This window comes from Bos javanicus, chromosome 10 (genome assembly GCF_032452875.1).
Source record: "Bos javanicus breed banteng chromosome 10, ARS-OSU_banteng_1.0, whole genome shotgun sequence".
In the NCBI taxonomy this organism is placed as follows: Eukaryota; Metazoa; Chordata; class Mammalia; order Artiodactyla; family Bovidae; genus Bos; species Bos javanicus.
In genome coordinates, this window is record NC_083877.1 from 59,470,113 (window position 1) to 59,493,149 (window position 23,037).

The 23,037-nt window shown below is 36.0% G+C and overlaps 1 protein-coding gene across 10 annotated transcripts in view; it reads left to right on the top strand.

Annotated features, from left to right (window-relative positions):
- Window positions 1-23,037, top strand: part of GABPB1 (GA binding protein transcription factor subunit beta 1) — a 71,499-nt gene that overhangs the window by 43,778 nt on the left and 4,684 nt on the right. For 4 of the 10 annotated variants that reach the window (XM_061428788.1, XM_061428789.1, XM_061428786.1 and 1 more), the window contains 6 exons: window positions 786-953; window positions 2,614-2,808; window positions 4,733-4,880; window positions 5,234-5,347; window positions 18,777-18,962; window positions 21,543-21,658. In XM_061428788.1, the coding sequence (XP_061284772.1) occupies window positions 786-953; window positions 2,614-2,808; window positions 4,733-4,880; window positions 5,234-5,347; window positions 18,777-18,962; window positions 21,543-21,658 (927 nt within the window). Of the gene's footprint in view, window positions 1-785; window positions 954-2,613; window positions 2,809-4,732; window positions 4,881-5,233; window positions 5,348-18,776; window positions 18,963-21,542; window positions 21,678-23,037 lie in introns of all 10 variants that reach the window. The other 6 variants (XM_061428793.1, XM_061428794.1, XM_061428791.1 and 3 more) reach the window with 4 other exon arrangements.

Sequence of the window (23,037 nt, forward strand, 5' to 3'; positions counted from 1 at the left end):
TATGTATTTCCCCTGTATGAATGTTGTGTTAATGTAGTGACTGGGCCACATGGAATCAATTTCAGGAGAACTGGGCTCTGTTTTGGTTCTTTTTAAAAAAATTTTTATTGGCACATATAGTTGGTGATGGACAGGGAGGCCTGGCGTGCTGCAGTTCATGGCGTCGCAAAGAGCCGAACATGACTGAGCGACTGAACTGAACTGAATAGTTGATTTACAGTGTTGTGTTAGTTTCTGCTGTGAATTTTGCATGTGTCTTAACTCACCTTTGGCAGTGCACCTCAGATTAGATTTTTCCCTTGAAAAATGACTGTATGAACTCCTTTAAAAAGATTACTGAGGTGCTGTAATTCCTATGAAACAGTTTAATGTAAAAATACACACTAGCATTTATTTGATATGAGTTTCATAGATGAAAAGAAGTTTTGTGTGAGTAGTATAGGGAAAACATCCTAGTACTCAAAAATTTCTCAAACTCTAATTTCTGATGAAATTAATTTTGTTTAGACTATTTATCTGATAAAAAAATACAGCACGTTTGAATTAAATAAAATATTGACTTTTCTTCCTCACTGAGAAACGAATGGGACTTCTTGAAGGTTCCTTTGAAGAGACTGTGATCAGCAAAAATTACTCCTTTTCAGTTTTGAGTTACTGTTGTTAACATTTGATAAAAAGATAATCTGCTTGCTCTGTGGACACAATATATAAAATATAAGGTAGAAATAGAATTATATTTAAAAATGACTATACGTGTGGGTTTTTTTTTTTTTCTTGTGGTGTAGCTGGGAACTTCTCCACTTCATCTGGCAGCACAGTATGGACATTATTCCACCACAGAAGTACTACTCCGAGCTGGTGTAAGTAGAGATGCCAGAACCAAAGTGGACCGAACACCATTGCATATGGCCGCCTCTGAGGGCCACGCCAGCATAGTGGAAGTTTTGCTTAAGGTATGTGTTCTCTTTTTCTACTCTGCTTTTGAAAGTCAGCCCACAAAGGTTTATAAAACCATAGTGGTTTTGTAAGAGGGAGAAGGGAACTAGTTTTGTTACTGGCCAGGGTCCTTGGACTCCTTAATCAATAGAAGTTAGTAAGAGACCAGACAAGAAATTCAGGCAGGAAAAAAAAAAAGAAAAAGAAATTCAGGCAGGGCTTTTTAGGGACTTGTGCTTCAGCATGAGGGAGTGAAAATAGATAACAGGTTCTCTTGCTCATTCTTTGAGGAGGGAGAAGCTGGTCCCTTAAATAGGGTGAGGGTAGGGGCCAGTCCAGCCATTAGGTAGGAGGGGTTGCTTGAGTGGACTGCCCTCCCCCTTGGTGGAGCTGTGTATAGTACCCAGCTTTTGCTCCTAACACCTCAGAAGTGGCAGTTGGGATTTTGGTCGTTTTGTATTTAATGTTCATAATTTGCCCCAATCGCACATGCAGTTATTTTTAGTCCCCATGGTTTCTCTGTATTCTGTTGCTAGAGGAGATATTTGTCCAGGTGTAGGCACTGCAGCAAAGGGTCTCAGGTCCCAGCCTGTCTCAGTTTGATTGAATGTCTGCCTTTTCTATGCCTGTTATCTCACTTTTTGTGTGTAACCATTCATTTAAATGAAAATTATCTTAAAGTTTTATTTTGTGGGGGGAAAAATTTTGTATGTATGTTTTTAGTTAAGTCAGACAGTTTATTTCTTAGATCTTGGTCTTTGCTATCAGCGACCCATAACTTTGTCTTACTCAACACATTTTAAATGTACATTGAAGGGAATGTTAGTTTGGATAATTAACAAACAAACTAGTATGGACAGGGCTTTTTCTTTAATCATCTAAATGCCAAAGAGAAAATTCTGAAACAGAGAGTGTTAGATGTAGATATTCTTTTTTTTTTTTTTTAGATGTAGATATTCTTAATCTTTTTTATTCTAGCCTCTAGATCAACTTATCTAAAAAATATACAGTGTAAGCCATAAATACAAATCATATGTAATTCTAGATTTTCTATTAGCTACATTTAAAAAGTAAAAAAAAGTTTTTCATATTATATTTTATTTAATTCAGTATATATAAAAAATTATTTCAATATGAATCAGTATAAAATTATTACTGAGATGTTTTGCATCCTTTTTTTGGTGTGATGTCTTTGAATTCCTGTGTATTTATATACACAACATCTGTATTCAGACTACATATGTCTAGTGACTACCATTATGAATAGTGTACCTCTAGAAAGATCCCTATTAATTCATTATATTGCACTGGTTTTGAAAGCAAAGGATATTTTTGTGTAAATAAGGGGCTGGAGGGTTTTGGAGGAAGCCATATGGTTTTCCTTCACTCCTTATGCCATTTAGCCCTTCATGCTCATGACTGGGTGGCTGAAACAATAATTGCTGTATTCCTGAGAAATTAGAAAGAAGGCAGTTGGGAAAGCCAGCATGATAGGAAACTGACTAAGTAACAAATGTATGGTGATTCTGGGAACATGGATTATTCAGCACACAGAAATAAGAGTTGATCATGTTAGTAACAAATTCTTGGTTTAAAGCACAATGGTTAGTATTTTCATATCAGGACTTTTTTATATTTCATATTTTAGAAATTTCTTATTTTGAAATATTTTTATAGCATGGTGCTGATGTTAATGCAAAGGACATGTTGAAGATGACAGCTTTACATTGGGCCACGGAACACAATCATCAAGAGGTGGTGGAACTTTTAATCAAATATGGTGCTGATGTACACACGCAAAGTAAATTTTGTAAAACTGCATTTGATATTTCAATAGACAATGGAAATGAAGATTTAGCAGAGATACTACAGGTAACTTTTGGCTTTAACTTAAAATAGAAAATAATAAAGATCTCTGTCATATGAATGATTTAACTATTTAGCTTATAGGTTTTTTTTTTAATTTATTTTTTAATTGAAGTATAGTTACTTTACAGAATTTTGTTGTTTTCTGTCCAACCTCAACATGAATCAGCCATAGGTATACATATATCCCTTCCCTTTTGAGCCTCCTTCCCATCTCCCTCCCCATCCCATCCCTCTGGGTTGACACAGAGCCCCTGTTTGAGTTTCCTGAGCCATACAGCAAATTCCCATTGGGAATCTATTTTACATATGGTAATGTAAGTTTCCATGTTACTCTTTCCATACATCTCACCCTCTCTTCCCCTCTCCCCATGTCCATAAGTCTATTCTCTATGTCTGTTTCTCCATTGCTGCCCAGTAAATAAATTCTTCAGAACCATTTTTTTAGATTCCATATATGTGTGTTAGAATACGATATTTATCTTTCTCTTTCTGACTCACTTCACTCTGTATAATAGGTTCTAGGTTCATCCACCTTATCAGAACTGACTCAAATGTGTTCCTTTTTATGGCTGAGTGATATTCCATTGTGTATATGTACCACAACTTCTTTATCCATTCATCTGTCGATGGGCATCTAGCTTGCTTCCATGTTCTAGCTATTGAAAATAATGTTGCAATGTACAACAGGATAGATTTTTCTTTTTCGACCCTGGTTTCCTCAGGGTATTATTTAGCTTATAGTTTTTCATTTTGAACATTATTTTGGACAGACCTATTCCTCTTTCACTTCCTTTTTGTTCATTACTGTTTATTTTCCTAATTATAAGACCATAGTCTTTGCATGTAACATTAGAAGATTAGATAAACTGATGAGTTTCGGTGTTTTTAAGGTTCTGAATTCCCTTCTAGACATTTTATTCTATTAATTATTTTATTGCATGTTTGGATACCATATCATTTTTCAACTCTGTTGTCCTCCCACTGAAGTTTTTTTTAAGTAACCATAATAATGTCCCCTTGGTGAGTAATGGTAGTCTTCATCATTCTGATCGGTTTATTTTTTCACCATCCTCAAAAAAGTCTGTTTATGAACACAGTTATTTATGGCTTTTGGACAAGTTTTCCTAATAACCAGCATTACGTCTCTTTTCTTTAGCTAGACAATATTGATGTAAATTATCTTCTTTACTTATTGCTTCTTGTTCTTCTTCCCAGTAGAACTCTTCTGTAAGACCCTATGAGTCTATTGAACTTCACCTAGTTACTTAAAATATGTTGTATATTCAGGGAAATAAACACATGCTGTGCTTCTTTCAATTTTTTTTTCTTCTGACTGCAGTTTGGGGCCTAGAATTGAGGATGGAGAACAATTGGGAAGGATGTGCTTTATATAGGTAGTGTTATATATTGCCAAACATAGTAGAGAACATAATTTTGATTTAAATAATTTGTTTTCTCTAACTACAGGGCAGCAGAATATCTTTCAGTTGTAATACATACATGTGTGTATATATATATATATATATTTTTTTTTTTTTTTTTTCCTTTCCCCTCCGCACAGCTTGTAAGATCTTAGTTCCCTAGCCAAGAGCTGAACCTACACCCTTAGCATTGAAAGCACAGAGTCCTAAACACTGGCCCACCAGGGAGTTCCCTCAACTGTGTTCTGTAAAAGTCTCTCAGATACTAATTTCTCCTCACGTGGGATTTTTGCTGCTTTATCTAATCAGGAAACTTAGGATATAAATCCATACCTATGATTTACTTCTGTACTTTCAATAGACCATAAACAAAGCTTTCCATTTGTATTATATAATTCTTGGATTACAGAATGTTCCTTTATATTTGTGTTTGTATGATATTAAAAGTCTGTGCTGTATGTTCTGATTGTAATTCTGAAAAACAGCTCTGGTAATTTGTTGCCTAGATTGCTATGCAGAACCAAATCAACACAAACCCAGAGAGTCCCGACACTGTGACGATACATGCTGCAACACCGCAGTTTATCATTGGACCTGGAGGGGTGGTGAACCTAACAGGTCTGGTATCTTCAGAAAATTCATCCAAGGCAACAGGTATTGAGATGCATATAGGATAGCTATTGGGATTTTATGCTTTAGTAGGTATACATCCTTTTAAGAAAGGACTGTTGGAGAATAAGGGTAAGATTATATTAGCCACCTTGGTTTTCTTTCTTATAATTGGCAAAAATCAAACTTTTATGAGAAAAATAATCTAAAGAAAGGTGATACTGCAAAACATACTTACAATATGACCTTTCAAAAGCTAATGCTATCCAAGCTTGTTTTCCCAAAACTAATATTATCTAAGCTTCATTTAACAGTTGAATAAAGTAAAGTAGTTTGTCAGAAAAATGCCCTAGATTAAATTCCTTAAAGATTCAAACCTGTTTTCTCCTTTCTTGTAGATGAAACGGGTGTGTCTGCTGTTCAGTTTGGAAACTCCTCTACGTCAGTATTAGCTACGTTAGCTGCCTTAGCTGAAGCATCTGCTCCACTGTCCAATTCTTCCGAAACTCCAGGTTAGAAAAATAAGTCAAAATGTGTACATCAGAAGTTGGAGATTCAAATATTGACAAAGGCCAGGAAGAAAATTTGGAAGGTGAAAGGGGATAGGCTTGAGTTTATGGCCATCTGAGAAGGTCGGGCAGGGTGAGGGTGCCCATGCTATCCACTCTAGCTGATTTTATTAAGATCCTCAGTCTGTGTCGCCAGGTTCTGTTTTTTTTCATGGGAAGCTGAAAATCTGGGTTTTAAAAGGATATAAAAATTTGGCAATCAATTAAAATTAATTAAAATTATTAACAAACTTGTATGATTCACGGGAAACATATCTGCTTACCCAATTTAGCTTTGTTTTACTAGGCTGTGACTTTGTGTAAAAAGTAGATAAATATATATGAACTTGCTGTCTTTCTCATAACTTAAATTTTGGCAGTTGTATTAGAATGACTTAAAAATCTTAATGACTGACAAAACCAGGAAGTAGCATACCAACAACTACCATTATAGGCTAACCTGGAGTTAAATGATTACAGACAATATTAATAGCCAATTTAGATAAGGTTTACCTTATATTATATTATAAGGTTTACCTTATTATATTCGGTTGGCCAAAAAATTCGTTTGGGTGTTACAGAAAAACCCAAAAGAACGTTTTGGCCAACCCAGTACTTAACCAAACTAGTTCTTGCTGTAATTATGTAAGTGAAATTCTTTTTTTAATTAGAGAATTAAAAAAACTCCACAAAATTATTTTTCTTACTGTAGTTTAAGCCACTATATTTGGACAGTGCTTATGAAAGTAAAGAATAATGTTGTTTTCATTATTTAAATTAATGGTTTTTTTTAGTGTGACTAATAATAATAACAACAACAGTTCACTGCGTGTTTACTGCGAGTGCTTTCAGGTCAGTTCAGTTGAGTTTGGTGTGTGCTTTGCACTGTGGCAAGCATTTTATTTACGATCTCATTTAATCTTCACCAGAAAGATTGAAGGTAGATATTACTGGATTTGTGTCTTTAAGGCGGTGACTGGAGGATGTATTTTTTAGGGGAGGGAGTACCTCTCTCTCTCCTTTCTCTCTCCCTCCCTCCCTCCCAACTCCCTCCCTCCCTTTCTCCCCACACCTCCACCCCCAACTAGTGATAGTAAACATTTCTTCATTCTCCAGCTTCTTTAGCATTGTAACCAGTGTTTGAATCGAAACCTTTGTATTTGGGAATCTGAAGATTTTTCTGAATCCCCTTTTCACAGTAGCAGCTATGTGCATCATCCTATTGACGTGTGGCTTTTATGACCTGTGCCAAAGGATCTCTTCAGAACCTTTGTAATTGCAAAAGCGTATCAGAGAAAGTTAATTTCATTGGTGGGTTTCTGTTTGATTAAACTTGTAAATATTTTTGCCTTTATTAAAGTACATATCACTGTAAATGCATCCTTTCTTCAAAGTCAGCTGAAGTATTGGCATTTAGACGTTTGGCTTCATGAATTGGTCATAACAACTTTTCTTCAACCTTTGAAAATGTTATGTGTGGTCTAGTCTGAGAGAATTGGTAATAATAGTTGACTTTTATTGCATGTGACTTGCAATCTTCTGTGAACACAATAATTTTTCATTTCACTGCTACGTCATAGTGGGATCTTTCTGAAGATACTTTAAGAGTTTGAATTAAGTTTAAGTTCAGGTGAGTACATTGACACCAGTGTAAACAACTCAGCTGAAGTGTGTAATCACATAAAGAAATAGCTTCTCACAGGTTGGTTTACACATGCTCAGTCAAGTTATTTCTCTGCCTCTTGGCTGTCTAGTTTCTGTTGATATCGGTTGTCAGACTCATCCTAATTTAGAAATGTTGTATGATTTTTCAAGGACATCTCAGGATCTGGGAAATTAATTAATACGTCCATTTGTATATGATGAAATTGAGGTTTTGTGAAGGTTAAATAGTTTTGCACAAAGTAGCAAGGCTATTTAGTGATGAAAGGAAGTTCGTGCTCAAGGTCTGACTTATTCCTAAGTTGTGTGTCTGTGATTACTAAGTACACTGTTTCCTCTATGCAGTTTCTTCAGGTTATAATTTGGTTTGTGATAAGAATAAATATTTGTAATTATCACTACTTTTACTTCTGAGGTATATATGTTGAAACAGTCTGTTGAAATAAATGTCTTCCTTTTTGCCCTTTTTAAATGGCTGAAGAACAAAATATGAGAACCTTCAGTACACTAATTGGTCTGCTCAGATTCTTTCCTTTTACTGGTGCTAAGTATTGGAGTAAACATGTCTTCTGATGCTATATAACCAGACTGTAGCCGCAAGTGAACTGCGTTTGAAATGGAGGCTAGCTGGCATATATGGTCCTATATATAGAAAATTGGTGCTTATGATAGTCTAGGAAACCATGCTATTTCATTTGAACTATGGCTTTAAAACATTCTTTCATGATTATGTTAGAAGCGTCTTTGATGTATAAAACAAACCTTAATGTTAGTTGAATGGGAGCATCATAGAGGAAATTGGTCTAGTATAATGCTTTCACTGTGAAACCCAATGATACCTCCATCTTCTTGATGTTACAAGCAAATATAACTTCGGATTGCCAAAGTTTGATTAGAGTCTGTTACTAAATTACTTCCTTACTAGTATTTTTATTAAATATTTCCAGTTTTGTTCTTTCCTCATAAACCTTTATTTTGCTAAGCATTTAACTTGATTAAATTTTTCATCTCCATGCATAATTTTCATAATTCTTGGTCTAATAGAAGTACAAAAAAGTAATTCAATAAGTCTCATTATACCCTGATGAGTTTGGTGCTAATGTTCATTTTTACTGGTTTTTTGAGAGTTTTTGTTTCAGTTCCTGAGTCCATAGGCCTATGCTAATTTTCATAGTTATATTAAATAATTACTAGCGGAGAAAGCAATGGTACCCCACTCCAGTACTCTTGCCTGGAGAATCCCATGGACGGAGGAGCCTGGTGGGCTGCAGTTCATGGGGTCGCTGAGTTGGACACAACTGAGCAACTTCACTTTCACTTTTCACTTTCATGCATTCAAGAAGGAAATGGCAACCCACTCCAGTGCTCTTGCCTGGAGAATCCCAGGGACGAAGGAGCCTGGTGGGCTGCCATCTATGGGGTCTCACAGAGTTGGACATGACTGAAGCGACTTAGCAGCAGCAGCAGCTCTATCTTGGTACAGGTGAGGCCAGAAAAAGATGATGAAACAATTGATGTAAGTCATAAATTTAATTTGGCATCTGCCTGTAATGCAGGAGACCTGGGTTCGATCCCTGGGTTGGGAAGATCTCCTGGAGAAGGGAATGGTTACCCATTCCAGTATTCTTGCGTGGAGAATCCCATAGACAGAGGAGTCCGGTGGGCTACAGACCACAGGGTTGCAAAGAGTCAGACGCAACTAAGTGACCAACAGTTTCACTTTTGATGGTTAATATGTACAGGGTTCTTGCTATGAGCTTGTCATTGTGCTGAGTGGTTTACTTGCATTATTTGCATTATGTCATTTTGTTGTCACAATAGTCATCTGGTTAATATAAGGGATTACTCAGCAAACTCATAAGAAAGTGATACATCAATCAAAATGCTAAGTTATTTATTTTTAACTTCTTTTTAAGGAAGGATACAACTGTCTTTTGATACATTAAATTAGCCCATTTTGGAAATAAATCAGTGAAAAAATTTCTAGCCTCTAATAAAAGTATCAGGGCTTCCCTGGGGCGTCAGTGGTGAAGAATTTGCCTGCCAAGCAGGATATGAGGGTTCAGTCTCTGGGACAGGAAGATCAACTGGAGAAGGAAATGGCAACACACTCCAGTGTTCTTGCCTGGGAAGTCCCATGGACAGAGGAGCCTGGTGGGCTGCGGTCCATGGAGTGGCAAAAGAGTTTGGAAATGACTTGGCGACCAAACAACAACAACAACAAAAAGTATGCCTCCACAGTTTACAAAATACTTGTTTAAAACATCCTTTATAGGAACTTCCCTGGTGGTCCAGTGGTTAAGACTCTGCTCTTCTAATGCAGGGGACGTGAGTTTGATACTTGGTTGGGGAATTAAGATCCCATGTGCCCTGTGGGGAGTTCAAAATTTTTTTAAAAAATCAAAAAAATAAGTCCTTCATAATGTTGGAAAGGGATAATTCAGGAGAAATATCAGGCAACTCAAACATTAATATAATAGTTGTCATTTTCTGTTATTAAAACTAGTAGAATTTTTGCTTGGAGATAGTTGGAAATGATCTTGTTAATTTATGTACCCAATGATTAGAAGGCTGTATTCCTTTAAATATTCTGTGATTCAAGTTTTCTACTAATTTAAACTCCTCTCAGTTATGTAGTTTGAATTAATATGATAATATCATAAGAGTAGCTTTCTTACATTTTGTGTGAATCAGAGTCACCTTCTCAATAATTCATTTGCCCCAGTTCTTTCCCAGTGGATTCTGATTCAGTAGGTTTAGGGTGAGGCCCTGACATCTATATTTTTAATGTGTTCTCAAAAGTGACTCTGATGGCACACCAAAATTTAAGAATTTGACGCAAATTTTAAAAGATCTATTTCTTACTACTAATACGTTGGATATAAAAACTATCTAAAGATTGTGAGTGTACTACAGCAAAGATTTGCTTGAATAATATATATTTCTTATTTATTTCATTTTTATGTGTAATTTAATATTTATTCAACTCTTTATGGGGTGCATAGGTGAATCTCTACTAAGGAAAAGATGTAGGCGAAAGGAATGGCTTTCTTAATAGCTTTAATAGTTGAGTATACTGCTACTTTGGTATAAGAAGATGAAAGAAAAACTATACAAAAAAACTATAAAAAAAGGTCTTCACGACCCAGATAATCATGATGGTGTGATCACTCACTCAGAGCCAGACATCCTGGAATGCACAGTCAAGTGGGCCAAGCATCACGACAAACAAAGCTAGTGGAGGTGATGGAATTCCAGTGGACCTAAAATCCTAAAAGATGATGCTGTGAAAGTGCTGCACTCAGTATGCCAGCAAATCTGGAAAACTCAGCATGGCCACAGGACTGGAAAAGATCAGTTTTCATTCCAATCCCAAAGAAAGGCAATGCCAAAGAATGCTCATACTACTACTACTACTACTAAGTCGCTTCAGTCGTGTCCGACTCTGTGCAACCCCATGGACTGCAGCCCACCAGGCTTCTCTGTCCGTGGGATTCTCCAGGCAAGAACACTGGAGTGGGTTGCCATTTCCTTCTCGAATGCATGAAAATGGAAAGTGAAAGTGAAGTCGTTCAGTCGTGTCCGACTCTTAGCGACCCCATGGACTTCAGCCTACCAGGCTCTTCCATCCATGGGATTTTCCAGGCAACAGTACTGGAGTGGGGCGCCATTGCCTTCTCCCAAGAATGTTCATACTACCGCACAATTGCACTCATCTCACATGCTAGCAAAGTAATGCTCAAAATTCTCCAAGCCAGGCTTCAACAGTATGTGAACTGTGAACTTCCAGATGTTCAAGCTGGATTTAGAAAAGGCAGAGGAACCAGAGATCAAATTGCCAACATCTGTTGGATCATCAAAAAAGCAAGAGAGTTCCAGAAAAACATCTGCTTTATCGACTACACCAAAGCCATTGACTATATGGATCACCACAAACTGGAAAATTCTTGAAGAGATGGGAATACCAGACCACCTGATCTGCCTCCTGAGAAATACGTATGCAGGTCAGGAAGCAACAGTTAGAACTGGACATGGAACAACAGTTCAGTCGTTCAGTCGTGTCCGACTCTTTGCAACCCCATGGACTGCAGCACGCCAGGCCTCCATGTCTATCACCAACTCCCAGAGTTTACTCAAACTCATGTCCATTGAGTTGGTGATGCCATCCACCCATCTTATCCTCTGTCGTCCCCTTCTCCTCCCACCTTCAATCTTTCCCAGCATCAGGGTCTTTTCAAATGAGTCAGCTCTTTGCATCAGGTGGCCAAAGTATTGGAGTTTCAGCTTCAGCATCAGTCATTCCAATGAATATTCAGGACTGATTTCCTTTAAGATGGACTGGTTGGATCTCCTTGCAGTCTAAGGGACTCTCAAGAGTCTTCTCCAACACCACAGTTCAAAAGCATCAATTCTTCGGTGCTCAGCTTTCTTTATAGTCCAACTCTCGCATCCATACATGACTACTGGAGAAACCATAGCTTTGACTAGATGGACCTTTGTTGGTAAAGTAATGTCTCAGCTTTTTAATATGCTGTCTAGATTGATCATAACTTTTCTTTGAAGGAGCAAGCGTCTTTTAATTTCATGGCTTCAGTCACCATCTGCAGTGATTTTGGAGCCCAAAAAGATAAAAGTCTGTCACTGTTTCCACTGTTTCCCCATCTATTTGCCATGAAGTGATGGGACCAGATGCCATGATCTTTGTTTTCTGAATGTTGAGTTTTAAGCCAACTTTTTCACTCTCCTCTTGCACTTTCATCAAGAGGGTCTTTAGTTCTTCACTTTCTGCCATAAGGGTGGTGTCATCTGCATATCTGAGGTTATTGATATTGCTTCATCCAGCCCAGCATTTCTCATGATGTACTCTTGCATATAAGTTAAATAAGCAGGGTGGATATACAGCTTTGACATACTCCTTTCCTGATTTGGAACCAGTCTGTTGTTCCATGTCCAGTTTTAACTGTTGCTTCCTGATCTGCCTACTGATTTCTCAAGAGGCAGGTCGGGTGGTCTGATATTCCCATCTCTTTAAGAATTTTCCACAGTTTGTTGTGATCCACACAGTCAAAGCTTTGGCATAGTCAATAAAGTGGAAGTAGATGTTATTCTAGAGCTCTTGCTTTTTCAGTGATCCAACAGATGTTAGCAATTTGATTTCTGGTTCCTCTGCCTTTTCTAAATCCAGCGTGGTCATCTGGCAGTTCATGGTTAATGTACCGTTGAAGCCTGGCTTGGAGAATTTTGAGCATTCTTGAGTAGTGTGTGAAATGAGTGCAATTATGCCATAGTTTGAGCATTCTTGGCATTGCCTTTCTTTGGGATTGGAATGAAAACTGACCTTTTCCAGTCCTGTGGCCACTGCTGAGTTTTCCAAATTTGCTGGCATATTGAGTGCAGCACTTTCACAGCATCATTTTTTAGGATTTGAAATAGGGCAACTGGAATTCCATCATCTCCACTAGTTTTGTTCGCAGCGATGCTTCCTAAGGCCCACTTGACTTTGCATTCCAGGATGTCTGGCTCTAGGTGAGTGATCACACCATCGTGATTATCTGGGTTGTGAAGATCTTTTTCGTATAGTTTCTCTGTGTATTCTCGTATTGCAAGGAGATCCAACCAGTCCATCCTAAAGGAAATCTGTCTGGAATATTCATTGGAAGGACTGATGCTGAAGCTGAAACTCCAATACTTTGACCACCTGATGCAAAGAACTGATTCATTTTAAAAGACCCTGATGCTGGGAAAGATTGAAGGTGGGAGGTGAAGTGGATGGCAGAGGATGAGATGGTTGGATGGCATCACCAACTCAATGGACATGAGTTCGAATAAACTCCAGGAGTTGGTGATAGACAGGGAGGCCAGGCTTGCTTCAGTCCATGGGGTCGCAAGGAGTCGGACACAACTGAGCAACTGAACTGAGTCACTGATACTGCTACTTAATCTTTTTAAGAATTGATTTATTAAGGAGCAAGCTTCAGGTAATTCGGATATAATTTTTTTCCCTCTTTATATTATATTTTTTTCAGTTTTATTTATTTATTTACTTTACAATATTGTAGTGGTTTTTGCCAAACATTGACATGAATCCACCATGGGTGTACATGTGTTCCCCATCCTGAACCCTCCTCCCACCTTTCTCCCCTTCCCATCCCTCTGGGTCATCCCAGCACACCAGCCCCGAGCACCCTGTATCATGCATCGAACTTGGACTAGCAATTCATTTCACATATGATATACATGTTTCAATGCCATTCTCCCAAATCATCCCACCCTCGCCCTCTCCTACAGAGTCCAAAAGACTGTTCTATACATGTGTGTCTCTTTTACTGTCTCACATACAGGGTTATAATTACCATCTTTCTAAATCCCATATATATGCGTTAGTATACTGTATTGGTGTTTTTCTTTCTGACTTACTTCACCCTGTATAATAGGCTCCAGTTTCATCCACCTCGTTAGAACTGATTCAAATGTATTCTTTTTAATGGCTGACAAATATTGGATTGTGTATATGTACCACAGCTTTCTTATCCATTCATCTGCTGATGGGCATCTAGGTTGCTTTCATGTCCTGGCTATTATAAACAGTGCTGCGATGAACATTGGGGTACACGTGTCTCTTTCAATTGTGGTTCAATTAGGATATAATTAAAATAAAAATGTGATACCTATTGTCAAAATCATATGTCTCAAATTGACATGAGAAGGATATTATCACTTTGAGCACTTCAAATATAAAACAGAGTAATTATTCACTGTCATAGTCTGTAGATTCATTAAGGTTTATTTATCTGTAACTCATGTGCCTCTTAAAAGTTTTTCTTTATTTGTACACACTGTTACTTGGTATACTGATTTCTGCCCAAACAGATAAGAAAAATTTTATAGATGATAGCTACTCCTATGAAATTGTATTTTAGCAGGTGCTGATTAGTAAGCTTTGATAAAATTTTGATTTAAAGAAAATATTACCTCTTTATAAAAAATGTGTATGTATATACACTCTGTCAGGGACTAAGTGTGGACATCTATTTAAACTGAGGGAATGCGTTTCTTTTTCATCTTTTAACTCACCTCTAAGTTAAGAAGGTTTCTATTTGCTGGAAGTTACCATCATAGTGTTTGATAATTTTAAGAATTATATTTTTCTTTTGTCTGATATTTCATCTTCTTATACCAAATAAATCTGATTTGCAGTCTAGTTGTGGTTCATTTTTGCTTGTTAGTATTTACGTTCTTTTGCTTTATTTGATTTGTCATAGTAGTTACCTAGCCAAGTAAGAGATTTACCATCAGAAAATAATGTATGAGTTCTAGATGTTTAGATACAATTGACCATTTCACTTGACTAGAAAGTTGTGCAGAGGTTTCCTTAAAATATGCTTTTTTATTTTTTTCTTATGCTCTCATTTCACTAATTTTAGAAAAAGCAAACATCTTCCTGAAACATACATATTTGAAATGTTCTCTTAGTATATTTTCCTGTGCATGAAACTAAGGGGAGTTTAGTTAGGAGTCTGTGGCACTCACCTGGGGAAGAAGTAATGGTAGCATGGATTAAGATCTGGCAAAGAGATAATAAGAAGTGAATAGAGTTGAGAGTTATTTGGATCATAGCTCAGTTGGTAAAGAATCCACCTGTAATGCAGGAGACCCTTGCTCGATTCCTAGTTTGAGAAGGTCCACTGGAAAAGCGATAGGCTACCCACTCCAGTATTCTTTGTCTTCCCTTGTGGCTGAGATGGTAAAGAATCTGCCTCCAATGTGGGAGACCTGGGTTCGATTCCTGGGTTGGGAAGATCCCCTGGAAAAGGGAAAGGCCATCCACTTTGGTATTCTGGCCTGGAGAATTCCACAGTCCATAGGGTCGCAAAGAGCCAGACACGACTGAATGACTTTCACTTACACTTTATTTGGATATAGAATTGGAAGTTAAAATTGTTAGATGTAGGCCTTAAATATACAGTGTAGTTTTAGTCCTTTTGAAATTAGCTCTCAGAAACCTCTATTTTATGGCTTTTGTTTGCAGTCTCACATTGATGTTGCATTGCTTAGACTTATTTTTTTTCTTGTGGCACAGCTTTATAATCCCTTGACTAAATGAATATCTGTGACTACCCTTCTTTTTGTCTTTAGTGCATCTTTGACTAATTGTTAATACAGTGGTTTTTCCAAAGGTATAATGAGTCTGGTGGCTGTTTCCCTCCTTTCTCCTAATAGTTAATTGGCTTTCAGGGATAAGTTAGTGGAGCTGATAATATTGTTTTGTTTTTGCCTGTTTGTTTTTTTTTTTTTTAATTTCAGATTCGAATTCAGGAGATAATACTTTTGAAATGTTATGCTTTTCTTCAGTAAGCATAGTTTCTGTTTTATTGTTGAAATGTTTATATACATAGAATTTTCAGTCTTTTAAGAATACCTCAAAGACAGTTTTTTCCTTATCTTAGTTGAATTTTATGGCATTAAAATTCAAAAGTTAGGTTGAATAAGAGGTCTCAAATATTTTCAAAGATGGTGCAGGTTATCTAGCCTCTCTTTGTATATTACAGCTTGACTTTTAAATCAGCAATGAATATTTATTAGTTATTTTGTTTTATCTAGGAGTTTTATATTTGGATATATCTGTGGATTTATAGTTTTTTTTAATGACATTCTTTGTAAAGTTTTTAGGTTTTCTCTTTTATTCTTATATGTTTCAACACTTCACTGTTAGGTTGTTCTTAGGATTACTCAGGGGCTACTTTGTTTTCTTACATAATTGGTTTCCTTATGATTTTTTCTTAATTCCTCACCAAAGTACAACTTAAAAAGAAAGCTTTTTAGATGAAAGGCCAGAACTCTGTTATCTTAATGATAGTCATTGCAAAGAATACAAAGATGAAAGTTCGAGTTGTGTCTTGATTATGTGTGATCTCAGAAATGTCTTATGTATGATTATGTTTTAGAAATATTTGCTACTTACAGGTACCATTCATCCAGAGTGAACATTTCTTTTTCATATGGATATTTAAAAGAAAAATCAAAGCAATAGTTAATGTGTTTGAAAACCTCAGTAGTTATTCTATCGAATATATTACTGCTTTATGCCCTACATTTCATTTTATAATTATCTTCCTGAAATTTTCTTAAGTGCTTGGTGATAAAGTGTAATTATTGTTTAAGACAAACAAAAATGAGAGAACCGAAAACATAAAGATTATTTGCATTTTAAATATCATCTGTGGTTTGTATTGTGATCTCTGATTACCCAAGTAACAGAGTCGCAGAGTTACAGCCATATCTCTTGCCATGAGTTCATCCTTGAAAACTAGGGTTTTGTTTAAAAAAAGGAGTTTGTTTAATTAAGGCATATCTGTATTTAGTGAATCGTGTGGTTGTTGATATCCAGGTTGTTCTACTGGAAGTTGGTAGCAGCTTAGCATGTTTCAGAGTAAATGTGTATCTGAAGGGTAGCATGACTTTAGGAGAGAATTATTTTATTTCATTACACTTTTGGTAAAGTGTTACCTCAAATAACACATTTCAGAGAACCATATCATTTAGAAATAGTTTTTTTTGTCATTTCCTTTTTCAGAATTAGTTATATTAAAACTTTTTTTTCATAGAAAAATTGGAGAATGAACTTTATACCTTGTACCTGTATTCACACCTGTTAACATCTTGCCACCACTGCATGTTCACACACAGACACATGCTTTTATTTTGCCAAATTATCTGAAAGTAGGTTACAGGCGTCATGGCACTTGATCCTTAAATTCTTCAGCATGTATCTACCAAGAACAAGGACACTTCCTACATACTCACTGTTCTATTATATTTTCTACAAACATAAACATTAATTTAGTAATACTATCTGACATGTGATTCATATTCAAGTTTCCTCAACCCCAAAATGTCCTTTATAATGGTTTGTTTTCATCTGGGATCCAGTCAGAATTCACACACTGTATTCAATTATTTTGTCTTTTGAGTCTCCCCCAAACTAGGATAGTCCTGCTGTATTGCCCTTTTTTTTTTTTTTTATACTTAAAAAAATCTGTTTATTTGGCTATGGAGGGTCTTAGTTGCGGCACATGGGATTTAGTTCCTTGACCAGATCTAGCTCCCTTTGTTGGGAGCACGGAGTCTTAGCCACAGGACCACCAGGAAAGGCCCCCTTGCTTGTTCTTTATGACTTTGAACTCTGTAGATTCATTTGAACATTTTGTCTCTCAAAAACATTTCACCAATATTTTTTTTTTAACATCCATTGGTGATGCTTTCTTAAATAAGTTATTACACTGGGGGTTACAGTGATAATTTTTCTTCTTTTGTTAATTAATGTCATTCTTCTATCAAGAAGATCCTAGTTCTTTCCCCCTTTCTCTCTTCTTTCATGAGATATTATCATGGATAAGTGGATTTTTAAAAATTCAGTGTGTTTGCTGTCCATTTGCTGTCATTTTTCCTTTTGATGCCTTTTTTTTTAAATGTGTAACATATATATATATATAGAAAAATCCGTTAATGTATAGTTTAATGAATTGTCACAAGGTAAATACTCTTGTCTAATCTCATTGCTCAGTTCATAAATGGAAAGTACTCATTATGTATACTGTGTCTGATTTACACCACCCAGTATGCTCTTTTGTCAGATTTATCCATGTTTTGTATTTAGTCACTTTAATTGCTATGTAGTATTCCAGTGTGTGAATCTACCATTTTGTTAACCAGTTTGTTTATTCATTCTACTTTTGACGGATATCTGATTTGTTTCAAGTTTTTGACTAATATGAGTAAAGCTGATATGAATGTTTGTGAGTATATCTTTTGGGATCAGTAGTTGGGTATAGAATTGCCTGTGGGAAAGGATTTTGGCAATTTCTTTACCTAGGCAAGACCTGGAGTGCTGCTGTTTTCAGCTGCCAGAATCCTGTCTGAACCTTTCATGAAATACTGAGAGCATAGTTTTGAATTTTATTTATGTAAATGTTAATGTATTATTTGATATCCAACAGTACCAGATCTATGTGCCACTTATTATAAAGGCAACCCTTGCTCACACAATCCAAAAAGGGAATGCTGTTTATTCTGTCTGCTTGAGAAGTACAGAGCTCCATGTTTTGTTGGATGGGAAATGTATATCAACTCATTTGTAAATTTAGATGGAGTATCACCACATACTGTATTTTATTTTTTGGATTTTAGAATTTTATTAAGATGGCGTAAGTACTTTGTCATATCTGTGACCTTAGGAGATCTTATAAATTTTGCACCTCATAGAACTAAATGAAGGCAGTTTATTTAAACACACGTATGCATACATAGCTGAAACCCCCTTATTGTAAATTGTGGAACTTGTAATCAGCTGTTTATATAGGTATCTACAGCACCACTAGAGACTGAATTTAAAAACCATGTAAAAGCTTTCCTGTATAAGAAAAATGGCTTCCCTGGGGGCTTAGATTGTGAAGAATCTGCCTGCCATGCCGGAGACCCGGGTTCGATCACTGGTTTAGGAAGATCCCCTGGAGGAGGGCATGGCAACCCATTCCAGTATTCTTGCCCGGAGAATCCCATGGACAGAGGAGCCTAGCAGGCTACAGTCCATGTGGTCGCAAAGAGTCGGACACAGCTGAGTGGATAGCACACTCATAAGAAAGAAGCAAGGACAGCAAAAGTAGCAGAGTAAAAACAAACTTCTCTTCATGCTTCTATGTATGTTCATTGATTTTCACTTTTTTTTTTCCAGTAGTGGCTACGGAGGAAGTAGTTACTGCAGAATCTGTGGATGGTGCAATTCAGCAAGTAGTTAGTTCAGGGGGTCAGCAAGTCATCACAATAGTTACAGATGGAATTCAGCTTGGAAATTTGCACTCCATTCCAACAAGTGGAATAGGTCAGCCCATCATTGTGACCATGCCAGATGGACAACAAGGTGGGTAGAAGGCATTTACATAAATGGTGTTTATTCTTAATTCTCAGGAAATTGGACAGTACTTTTTCCTAGGCCATTTAATACAATTCAGATATTGTATGAGCTTGTAAAAACACTATGTGAGAAAAGGCTACTTAAAAAGAAGTTGGACACGGTGGCAACTTTTAGCAGCTTTGTTGATAATTGTCCCATTTTTTTCATTTTGAGTAATAAGAGAGTAGTAATAAAATGGATGAAACATAAGCCCCAGATACATTTTAATCAAACTAAAAGGCTGAGAAAACCACAAAATTCCATATTTCCAAAAACATCTTAAAATCTAAGCCAGGGCAGGAGAACCCTCAGGGAAACCCGTAGTTGTGCATCAAGAAAAGGAGTTGAGCTCAGAAATCAGCAATAAATATACACTTCCAGCAAGACAGGGCCCAGTCTGAGTGGGCAGTGCTGCAAGTAGGGTTAAGATAGACTAGACGTGAAAGCTGCAGGAAGCAGAAAGAGAAGGTGCAGAAAGTTCCTATCTGAGCAAGCATCACCCTGTACCCAGTATTTCCCAATCCCTGCCCTGATCTAAAAGAAAAGTATGTGCACATATAACCTTCTGGAAAATGACTCAGGATTGTAAAGACTAAGTCTCTTCATGGCCATGAAGAAAGTGGGGGAAAGAGAGGGCTGGAGGGAGAAGTCCTCCTAAACTAGGTTTGATTGAGAGTGGCAGGGAGGTATGGCTTTGCAGAGAGACTAGGTCTCAAGGAAAGATTTTGTTTCTTTAGCAGTAGAGGAGGAAACGCTTGACCTGTGAAGCCTGGGAGGCTTTTCTCTCATGCAGGTGCTCCAGGATTTGGATCAAGACCAAGTACTTTCACAAGTTTTAAGAACTAATTCTAACTATATAGAAAAGAAGAAGCTTTCACTCCAATTAAAATAAATAAATTTATATTTAAAAAAAGCTTTCAGAGTATTTGTTTTAAGCAAATACAACACTGTTTCCAAAACTTGATATTAAACACACAGACTAATCTCATTGATGAACAAATGGAAAGAAACTCATGTTTTTGGATCAAATGACTCACTGTCATAAAGCTCTCAATTCTTCCTGACCTAATTGATAAGTGTGATGTGATGGGGGCGAAAGGCTGTACTAATTTACTAGGACTGCCATACAAACTATCACAGTCTGGGTAACTTAACAGAAACTTATCTTCTCACAGTACTGTAGGCTGAAAGTCCAAGATCAAGGCACTGGCAGGCTTGGTTCCTTCCGAGGCCTTTCTCCTTGCTTACAGGTGGTTGCCTCCTTGCTGTGTCCTCACAGAGTCATCCCTCAGTCTGTGTGTCTTCTGCGACCCAACCTCTTACAAGGACAGCAGTCACACTGTGTTAGGACCCACTCAAAGGACCTCATTTTACCTGTTTAACCTTTTTAAAGGTCCTGTCTCCAAATGCATTCTGAGGTACTGAGGATTAGGAAGGACTTAAACATTTGAATTTTGAGGGGGACACAATTTAGGCCATAATAAAAACCAATAGGTCTTTTTTTGGAACTTGCCAAACTGATTCTGAAATTTATATTGATGAAAGAGGAGGAAGAGCAATGAGGGGAACTTACTGAATATTAGTAGAAACATTTAAAGCCTTCACAATTTAAAATTATAAATGGCATATGATTATATAGACTATGTAGACAGTCCAGTGAAACAAATGTAAACTTCTCAGTTCTTTTTGAGTAAATTTTTAAATGTAGTATGATATGAGTTAAAAGAAATACTTTAATTCTCAGTATTTCTAATGTTCTTAATTAATACTGGTTTTACTATTTTTCATTTGTTTACGTTTACAAATGACAGTAAGAGATTTTTTAATGTTTTGACATTAGAAGCTGTAGGACGGTTGTATTTTCCCCAATGATTAGTAAGATTGTTTTGCATAGTTTAAGCTTGTACACTCATTTTTACGTTCTTGCTCTGTTATGCAAAGCAAGGACAGCCTCTCCCTCTCAGTATATTTACATTTGTATAAATAGATACTAAAAACTGGGGCAAAGTCCAACAACCCAATGGATGAGCAAAGCTTATGAACAGACAGTGTTCGTAATAGTGTGTCCACATAGTGGAACAGAATGCAGCTAAATTAAAGAAAGCTCTGTAAGTCTTGATGAAAGGTACCTAGATATATGAAGTGGAAACAGCAGATACTTTCATGAAAGAAAGAAAAAAGAGAATTGCAAATTCATATTCATTTTTACATGAATGAACACAAGAACAATGCATAAGAAACCAATAAAAGCAATTACCTGTTAGCAAAATATGCTTGTTAAATATTATTTTGATTTTGAGCCATATGAATGAATATATTGTCTATAAAATTAAAAAATAGGCACTTTAAATGATAGTTTTCAGTAAAAAGGCAAGAAGTTGAAGACAAAAATATGGACATTTCTCATAAAAAGGAAATCAGTGTTACGAAATAACTGGCTTTGGAATATATTTATCTTAGATGAGTTGCATCAACAATATCAAGACTAGTTTTAATTCTTCTAAACCTATCTGAAAATGAAGTAATGAGTAAATTTTTTCATTTTAGTATTAACAGTACCAGCAACGGACATTGCTGAAGAAACTGTTATAAGTGAAGAACCGCCAGCCAAAAGACAATGTATTGAAATAATTGAAAACCGGGTGGAGTCTGCAGAAATAGAAGTAAGGAGTCTTTTACCCGGTGTGTTTTGCTGCAGTCATCCAAAATAAATTTCATCTGCTTTTTTTTTTTGTCTTTTATATTTATTACTGACAGTATTGTTTTGATATAGAATGAGTACTTTTTTGTCTAGTTTTTTTTTGCCTTATTCATATAGCAAGCCTTCAATAAATAAATATTGAATGAATGAATGAATGAGTGAAGAATCTGTTTGTAACAGTCTTTCATCATGGTAACATTGGAATGTCTTTGGTCTTTGCACTTCATCCTTTATTTTCTATTAAATTTACATACATCATTCTCACAGTCACTAGAGGGAATGTCACTATATATTGACTAAACATTTTTTTCTTTCAAAAATGAAATGCAAATGTCTATTTGGGCTGGAAGATCCTCTTAAAGAATGTTGGAGTTTGTCAACTGAGTTATTTTTTTTGAAAAAGCCATAGATAACCGCTTATTTCACTGTTGAGTCCATTAAGGAAATTAAATGTAGACTAGCTGTTGATAGGGTCACCTTTTTTTTTACCTCTGCCAATCTAGTTTGAATTGTAAACTAGTTTGTAAATATGACTATTCCATAGTTACCTCGTAGATTTTTTTCTCACATTTCTGTAAATAGAATTGTTCCCCCAAGTTTATAATTAACTACATCAAAATGAAAATAAGATCTTTCTTGAATAACTTAAAAAGAGCAACTGCAATGTAAAGACAAGAAGTTTGGATTTGAAATTAAATGAGCTGGATTTGAATCCCACTTCTTGCCCCTCCTATTAGCTTTGAGGCAAGTTATCTTACCTTTCTGCACTTCTGTTTTATTTTCTCCCACATTTGAATTTAGGATAACAATAACTGCATTTTGGGGGTTTTATGAGAGTTGAAAAAGTCAGCCTATTGTTATATTCACATTCATAATATCTAATATATGTGAATAGTAAACATCGGTATTTAGAAATTCTTTGTTAAGGTTCTTGTTATTATACAAAAAAGAGGATTTTTAAAAATGTCACCTAAAGGAAACGTAGTTCTAACTGAGGACAGTTAGAAAATATTGTTGCCCAAATTCATTTACATGTAAGACTAGTGGCCACAATTTCAAAGTATATATTACTGAGTTAAGAAGAATTTAATTCATGGTTTAACCAGATGTTTAGTAATGTTTAATTATTGAGGGTGTGTTGTTTTATTTCTTCAAAATTTAGAGTAATAGACTAAAGTTCTTATAAATTAACCATTTATTTCATTGAATGGTGTCAGTATACTTATTTTTTAATAATCTTTAATATCTTTTACAGATAAATCAGTTGATTTTTTTTTTCTGACATAAAATGAAAAAGATTTTGTCATGTACTTTGCTTTAACTATTTAATAAAACACTTTT